This window comes from Pocillopora verrucosa, chromosome 13, assembly GCF_036669915.1.
Source record: "Pocillopora verrucosa isolate sample1 chromosome 13, ASM3666991v2, whole genome shotgun sequence".
In the NCBI taxonomy this organism is placed as follows: Eukaryota; Metazoa; Cnidaria; class Anthozoa; order Scleractinia; family Pocilloporidae; genus Pocillopora; species Pocillopora verrucosa.
In genome coordinates, this window is record NC_089324.1 from 87,318 (window position 1) to 96,344 (window position 9,027).

Genomic DNA, 9,027 nt, shown 5'->3' on the forward strand with positions numbered 1-9,027 from the left:
ATTAGCGGCAGAGCGAAAGTGAAGGATAATGAGTATATGAGTAAAAAGTATCTATAAGCATACAAGAGTCTGTGTGAGGATACAATGTTATCTACGCATAGGGGTATCAATTAACCCTTTACACACTAATATCAATGTGCATATTCTCCATACTGATCTCAATACATTTCCTTAGTTGCTGACAAGGAGATTTTGCTTAATAATCAAGAGCTCCTGTACTTGTTGATCATTTCCTTATTCTCATGACCTTAATGTTTAATTCAGGAGTGACACTGTAAGGAGAAATTAGATGCTAGTCACTCTTTGGGGTTAAAGGGTTAAATTGATAAAACTACTGGGGTATTTGTGAGAATACAATGGTTTGTATTACTATACGATTAAGAGTATCCCTTTTTTTTTCTTTTTTTTTAGGTGGTTATTTTGGCATATTAAACCACAATATTTTTTTCAAAAGCCTTGCAAGAAATTTAAGCTCAGATAAAATTTCTTTTCCAAGTCACACATTTGTTTAAAAGTCTCTTGAATTGACCAACTAATCACCTTTGAAAAAGGATTAAAAATTTTCTTTCCTCGAAGAACTAATCTCGTTCGAAACCTAAAAAATTGTCACACTTCGCTTGGGTGGTTTGCTGAACTAAAAACTTAAAAAATAGATTGGAGTTTTTAACTTCGGAACTCTTATAAAGAGACACACTGTACGCTGTCTTGTTTCAGATTGATAAACTTAGACGTCTGATGAGCATTTTACAGAAATGCTTTCCTCTGTGTATCGATCCGAGTTTTCCTTCGCATATGGCGTCCTTTTTCTACAGGCTAGTAATTAAATAGTTCCGAGCTTTACTAAGTTCAGTTCATTCTGCTACAGAGGTTTTATCAAAGTCATGGCTCTTAAGGTGCGCTAGGCACCGGCCAATTTCCAAAATCAAATGTTACGTTGTCACCCATGATCATAAATGGCGCCCATTGAGAAACTTTGTCAAAGCCGTTATTTCTCATCCACTTCCTGGCCTTGTGGAGAGATTCACTTGCGCTTTCACCGTGGTACAAATGTTTGTAGAAACAAGTCATGAACTGCTCTGTGGCTGTGTCATCGAGGGCCCATCGTGCCGCTAACACTGAACGAGCTCCGGATCCTAAGAACGCTCGGGCGATTCCAATAACTCCCTCGGTTCTAATCTGTCCACGAGCACTGTGACAACAACTAAGCACCACTAGTTTAGCTCGCAACCGAGTTTTTGAAATATCTGCCATCGTCAAAAGATACTCTTCTTCTCGAGGAAAAGGTGGGAGTGGGGAATGGTGCTCAGGAGAAAGAGCAATCTCCCCTCTTTCGGGATCTCCATGCGCAGTAATGTGTATCAGGCTCGCTGAATTTATCGCTTGGAGTACAGAATGCTTTGTGGCGGACTCTCCTATCAAAGGTCTTACGCCAAGAAGTGTTCCAATCATCTCTGCTTCCTTTCTTGCACACGGCAATGGTATCATATTTCTGCACTTTCCCTCGTAAATCACCTTTCCAACCACAGGGTCACCCACTACCAGTGCCCCGGTCTGACTGTGATAGTCTGGAGGACTGTCTTTAACAAGCTTTAGAGTCGTGAGAGAGGGAACCAACCGAATCCTGCATGTCTCTGATAAATACTTGCCTCCTTCGTCAGCCAAGGCTGCAAATGGCACTTGGTACACACAGGAATCAGGGACAATTATGATCTCGGGCTGCTTCAGTAAACTGGCCACGGGAGCAATGATTATCTTGTAACACAAGTGAAGACTTGTTTTGAAATCTTCGGTATCACAGTAATGCAGCTCTGATCGGTTGTCGCAGCGAAGTGACATCAGTTCTTTAAAAAATTTATATACCTCAGGGACTATTCCGGTCACCTTGTTGGGGTCCAGGTTCACTTTCTTTTCTGAAAAAAGAATAGCTCCCGTTGCTTTTATTATCCAAAACCGTACCTCATCTCCACCAACCGAAATGTACAGGCATGCACAGTCTGTTTCTTTACTGATGATCTCTTGAATGCCGCACCAAGATTGTGGATCGCTTGAGATCTGCTCTTGAACAGAGTACTGAGCTGACATCAAGTCGGCCAGGCCTCTTGCCCTTTTCAGTTCTTCGACGTAAAGGGCGTCTTCAGGCTTTCCAGTGGAAGAAAGCAGCCTACTGAATAACTTGAAGGGAAAGGTGCCGTACTCTTCTAAAAGAGATATTTGAAACTCATCGTTTTCTTTAAGAAAACCTCTCAAAGTTTCGAACTTTTGGATGCCTCGAAAAAGATACGAAGAAGCCTCTTCAAGATGACCTTGTGACGCCAGTAACACCGATAGATTACAAAGGCAGATAAACTCGTTCAAGTTGTGTCCAATGTCCCTACTTAGTAGGAGAGCTTGCTTAAGGTATCCTTCGGCTATGTCATTTTTATCAAGCGATTGGTAACACAATCCTAAATTGTTGTAGCAGACTACTACATTTTTTCTATCACCGATGTCCATGCAAATTGTAAGGGCTTTCTGGAAATATTCTTGAGCCTTATCATATTCACCACGCTTACAAGAAATTTCACCAAGGCTTATGTAGTCTGATGCTTCTCCGGTTCTGTCATCGATAACCTTTCTAATTGCCATTGCCTTCTTTAGATAATCGTCAGCCTCTTTATAATAACCAAGTGAGAGAAACAAACATATGAGGTTTCTATAGCTTATTGCTTCTCCATGCCTGTCACCAATTTCTATTCTGATAGCGAGTGCTTTCTCTTGATATTTTCGGGCCTTGTCATATTGACCGAGTGATAAGAACAAAGTTCCTAGGTTTCCGTAGCTTGTTGCTTTTCCAACCCTGTCACCAATTTCTATTCTGATAGCGAGTGATTTCTCTTGATATTCTCGGGCCTTGTCATATTGACCGAGTGATTGGAACAAAGTTCCTAGGTTTCCGTAGCTTGATGCTTCTCCATCCCTGTCACCAATTTCTATTCTGATAGCGAGTGCTTTCTCTTGATATTCTCGGGCCTTATCATATTGAGCGAGTGATTGGAACAAAGTTCCTAGGTTTCCGTAGCTTGTTGCTTCTCCATCCCTGTCACCAATTTCTATTTTGATAGCGAGTGCTTTCTCTTGATATTCTCGGGCCTTGTCATATTGAGCGAGTGATTGGAACAAAGTTCCTAGGTTTCCGTGGCTTGATGCTTCTCCATCCCTGTCACCAATTTCTATTTTGATAGCGAGTGCTTTCTCTTGATATTCTCGGGCCTTGTCATATTGACCGAGTGATTGGAACAAAGTTCCTAGGTTTCCGTAGCTTGATGCTTCTCCATCCCTGTCACCAATTTCTATTTTGATAGCGAGTGCTTTCTCTTGACATTCTCGGGCCTTGTCATATTGACCGAGTGATTGGAATAAACTTCCTAGGTTTCCGTGGCTTCTTGCTTCTCCATATCTGTCATCAATTTCTATTTTGATAGCGAGTGCTTTCTCTTGATATTCTCGGGCCTTGTCATATTGAGCGAGTGATCGGAACAAAGTTCCTAGGTTTCCGTAGCTTGATGCCTTTCCATCCCTGTCACCAATTTCTATTTTGATAGCGAGTGCTTTCTCTTGATATTCTCGGGCCTTGTCATATTGACCGAGTGATTGGAACAAAGTTCCTAGGTTTCCGTAGCTTGTTGCTTCTCCATCCCTGTCACCAATTTCTATTCTGATAGCGAGTGCTTTCTCTTGATATTCTCGGGCCTTGTCATATTGACCGAGTGATTGGAACAAAGTTCCTAGGTTTCCGTAGCTTGTTGCTTCTCCATCCCTGTCACCAATTTCTATTCTGATAGCGAGTGCTTTCTCTTGATATTCTCGGGCCTTGTCATATTGACCGAGTGATTGGAACAAAGTTCCTAGATTTCCGTAGCTTGATGCTCCTCCATCCCTGTCACCAATTTCTATTCTGATAGCGAGTGCTTTCTCTTGATATTCTCGGGCCTTGTCATATTGACCGAGTGATTCAAACAAAGTTCCTAGGTTTCCGTAGCTTGATGCTTCTCCATCCCTGTCACCAATTTCTATTCTGATAGCGAGTGCTTTCTCTTGATATTCTCGGGCCTTGTCATATTGACCGAGTGATTGGAACAAAGTTCCTAGGTTTCCGTAGCTTGTTGCTTCTCCATCCCTGTCACCAATTTCTATTTTGATAGCGAGTGCTTTCTCTTGATATTTTCGGGCCTTGTCATATTGACCGAGTGATTGGAACAAAGTTCCTAGGTTTCCGTAGCTTGTTGCTTCTCCATCCCTGTCACCAATTTCTATTTTGATAGCGAGTGCTTTCTCCTGATATTCTCGGGCCTTGTCATATTGACCGAGTGATATGAGCAAAGTTCCTAGGTTTCCGTAGCTTGTTGCTTCTCCATCCCTGTCACCAATTTCTATTCTGATAGCGAGTGCTTTCTCTTGATATTCTCGGGCCTTGTCATATTGACCGAGTGATTGGAACAAAGTTCCTAGGTTTCCGTAGCTTGTTGCTTCTCCATCCCTGTCACCAATTTCTATTTTGATAGCGAGTGCTTTCTCTTGATATTCTCGGGCCTTGTCATATTGACCGAGTGATTGGAACAAAGTTCCTAGGTTTCCGTAGCTTGTTGCTTCTCCATCCCTGTCACCAATTTCTATTGTGATAGCGAGTGCTTCCTCTTGATATTCTCGGGCCTTGTCATATTGACCGAGTGATTGGAACAAAGTTCCTAGGTTTCCGTAGCTTGTTGCTTCTCCATCCCTGTCACCAATTTCTATTCTGATAGCGAGTGCTTTCTCTTGATATTCTCGGGCCTTGTCATATTGACTATGCGATTGGAACATGTCTCCGAGCATTGCGTAACACAGTGCCTGGCCATGTATGTTTCCCATCGTTTTCATGATGTTGATTGCTGATTCGTAAAATTTCCAGGCCTCCATTAATTTACTTTGTACCTGAAGTATTTCTGCCAGGTTTAAATGTAGCCATCCTTTTTCAGCGGTGTCATTAGAACCCAGGTATAGGAGGAGTTCCCTGAGGTATTTTTCTGCACTTATATAATCCTTTACATAAACGTAAGCACTGATTATTCTCTTGTAGATGGCTCGGAACGTAAAGTTTGCTAATGAACGATCGATAGCCTGCGCCTGACTGTGTAATATAATCAAACATTCCTTGTATACCTCGATGGCTTGCAACACGCGACCAGTTTTGCGAAGGAAGTCGGCGACCAGTATACCTATGAAGATAGCTGGTATAGCTTCTTTTATGCTGTTCATCTTGATCCTGTTTCTTCTCAGTTTGAAAAAAAAAAAGGAGAAATTAGTGAAAACTTATACACGGACTGTTTATCTTTAAACTTCAATTTTTATCTTCCCCTCCCCGCCTTGTATTCTTTTTGTGTTCACGCGCGGCGCACGTGATTTCACAGTTAAGTTAGTAAATCACGTCAAAGAACTCTAACCTTGACATTGGAAAACTGAGGTAGACATTTTTCGCATACTTTTATTTTATTTTTTAGCCAAATGTTGTTGTTCATTTAACAAGTTTAATACATATTTTCTACGGAGTTTGGACTCTAGCCCCTTGTATCGTAGATCGATATTTTACATTGTCCATCAAAGAGGAACACACCTTTGCCGTCTATTCTACTGGAGTGTTCATTACACTGTCACGCGAATCACGCAGATCAGAGACCAACTGGAAAATTAAACCGGCTAACAGAACACAACAAGTTTCATTTGACTTGCTGATTCATATTTAGTTCACAGTAATTCAATTCAATTATGTAAGAAGGAGCAATGCTTTTAACAAAACCGATTTACTGGGCTCTCGAGGGAGCTCGTGTTGCATCAGACTGCTTACTGCTAATTCGAAACTGCCCAGCCAATATCTTAATAATAATCGCATTTCCTTGCAACAAGTTCGCGTTTCTAGAAATTAAATTAGAGAGTAGGTCTTCTTTGATCTGTTTCCTAAATATATATTTTGACTCACAGGTTTTGCATGTTCCATATAAGCTACCTTTGTGTGAAGGTCCTGTACTCTATGGCGTGTTTGTTATAATTATAATTGTCAGTACATAATTGTCAGTACATAATGTACACTTTATTTGATGATCTTGTAATTTGATTGTGTAAAACCATGAAAAAAGTGCAGTATTTGTCGATGCTTTTGAATAAGTATTATAGGATATCGAAATATAAACAAATGATCTCTTTTCCCTTGTATATCTCATTCAATGGAAGAAGCATAGCCTCTTTTCAAAGGGGGGAGGGGGGGGGGGAAGCAGTGTGATCTATATATGCTGGTAATGTTGTTATTCCTATGATAATTTTCTTTTGTAGCTTTCATAACGATACTAGTGTTGTTTGGATTTCTAACACAGTCAGCATTGATGCAACTTACCTTCAGCAGTTAATTAGAAACATTCCTTATTCATTTTGATGAAGACAGAGGGACCTGTATAAGATCTTCCGAGGGAGGTCAACTTTTTCCTAGAAAATAGAAGAAAAATTCCATGGTGAAAAGTTGGGAATTTATAAAAATAATTATTTTTTTTGTGTCTTATGCCAATCTGGCTAAGTCTCTTTTGGAGTCAATATTTTTCCACTGAATAAGCGCTCGCCCAAATTTCGTACAAAAATTTTGTTCCCATTCATAGAATGCAAATGTAATGAGCGTAAAGTAAATAAACATTGTTTCTTTTCGCCATAAAAATGATATGTTACCCGTTGCGTTCTGGCAACGGATAACTTAAACCCACCCCACGGGTCTTATACCCACCCCAATTATCCATTACTATTGGAAAGTGAAACTTCCGGTAAATTCCGAGTAATCAGAACTACCTGACATCAGAAGAAAAAAATCACTCGTTCTTTGAAGGAAGTTTCGACGCCATGAAAATGGTAAGTTACCCGTTGCGTTCTGGCGAATAATTATTTGACGACTCAGGAGACAAACAATCACTCGATACCAACATTTATATACATTCATGATATCTTCCTGAGCCAGCCATTTTAATATTTAATATATAAAAACTAAGGAGATCGCCCGGCGCAATCTTCCGTTGAGTGACAAATTTAATTTTCAAATCGTTTCCAGTTCTGCTGTAGGAAACAAGGAACAATGCTTTTAACAAAACCGATTTACTCGGCTCTCAAGAGAGCTCGTGTTGCATCATACTGCTTACTGCTAATTCGAAACTGCCCAGCCCATATCTTAATAGACTTTAATAATAATCGCATTTCCTTGCAACAAGCTCGCGTTTCTAGAAATTAAATCAGAGAGTAGGTTTTCTTTGATCTGCTTCCTAAATATATATTATGACTCACAGGTTTTGCATGCGTTCAGAAAATGTTCTATATAAGTTACCTTTCTGTAAAGTCCTGTATTCTATGGAGTGGTTGTTATAATTGTCCGTACATAATCGATACGAACTTTATTTGATAATCTTGCATTTTGATTGTGAAAATCCTTGAAAAAGTGCATTATTTGTCGACGTTTTTGGAAAAGTGATGTTAGGTATCGAAATATAAACAATGATCTCTTTTCCTTTATATATCTCACTCAATGGAAGAAGCCATAGCTTCTTTTCAAAGAGGGGGGAAGCAGTGAGATTTCTGTATGCTGTTAATGTTGTTATTCTTAAGATAATTTTTTTTAAGCTTTCGTAACGATGCTAGTGTTGTTTGGATTTCTACAACAGTCAGCATTGATGCAAATTGCCTTTTGAAGTTAGAAACGTTCGTTATTCATTTTGATGAGGGTAAAGGGACTTGTATAAGATCTTCCGAAGGAAGTCAACTTTTTACTGGAAAATATAAAAATTATATTTTTTGTCTCTTGTCACGCCGTCAAACTGAAAGTAAACGGACAGAGTCGGCTTAAAGCCAAGAACCATCGAGGAAATTTATACCTATGTGGCTATGTCTTTCTTTCGGAGTCAGTTATTTCCCACTGAATAGGCGATCGCCCAAATTTCGGAAAAAATTTGATGGGGTGTAGTTTGAGGAGGCCAGTTTTGTTCATAGACTACAAATGTAATGACCGTAAAGTAAATGAATATTGTTTCTTTTCGACATAAAAATGATACGTTACGCGTTGCCGTTTTGCAAAGACTTATTTGACGACTCAGGAGAGAAACAATCACTCGATACCAAGATTTTTATACCTTCATGATATCTTCCTGAGCCAGCCATTTAAATATTTAGGAATAGCATTGGAGGTAATGTTTATGGCTGGCGAAAAGTTTCATTTTTCATGCGTTTTTTTCCTTTCGGGGTAAAACGTCATTACTCTTGTGTGTCGTAATATTTTTAATTTTGGATTTTATAGCGTTAAGCGAAAACTAAGGATATCGCCCGGCGCAATCATCCGTTTAGTGTTAGACAAAAATTTAATTTTCAAATCGTTTCCAGTTCTGCTGTATTCACTGTGAACGACCTGCACATCACGAGTCATTTTGATTAAAAAAGCCCCAATTCCTCAAAATATTATCTGAGATTTTAAAAGTTTCTTTTTTGTTTTGTTTTTTGTTAAATAACTCTGATCACAGTTCTCATTTTCCTTCAAGTTGTCAAAAATTGGTAACAACAGCTTTACCTTCTTAGACTATTCAGGAGGGCCGTAACCAAAAGGATCTTCGGTTGTTTGTAAGCAGCTCCCCCACCAGTAATGATAAAGAAACACCATGGTTTGCTCCTAAATCATTGTTACATCATCATATAAAACTCCTCTCCACCCTCTTCCCCATTAAAAAAATTTACCCCCCCCCCCTTAATTATCCACTGCTACTGGAAAGTTTCGAAAAAGAATCTGTAGAAAAAACTTGATCTATTCGGAAAAAAGCTTTTCAAGAATTTCATAATTATTTCCAAATTCTTGAAAAGCCACAAGCTACGGAAACCTAAGAACTTTGTTCCGATCAGTTGGTCAATATGACAAGGCCCGAGAATATCAGGATAAAACACTCGCTATCAGAATAGAAATTGGCGACAGGGATGGAGAAGCAACAAGCTATGGAAACCTAG

At 39.5% G+C, this 9,027-nt stretch overlaps 1 protein-coding gene across 1 annotated transcript; it reads right to left on the reverse strand.

Moving 5' to 3' along the window:
• Positions 1-790: 790 nt before the first annotated feature.
• LOC131784926 (tetratricopeptide repeat protein 28-like) lies at positions 791-5,274 on the reverse strand. Its single transcript, XM_066160508.1, has 2 exons — positions 2,784-5,274; positions 791-2,444 (listed from the first exon to the last, which is right to left on the reverse strand). Exons 1-2 carry the CDS (start codon positions 5,272-5,274, stop codon positions 889-891), a joined length of 4,047 nt encoding a protein of 1,348 aa, XP_066016605.1. The 3' UTR covers positions 791-888.
• Positions 5,275-9,027: the final 3,753 nt, after the last annotated feature.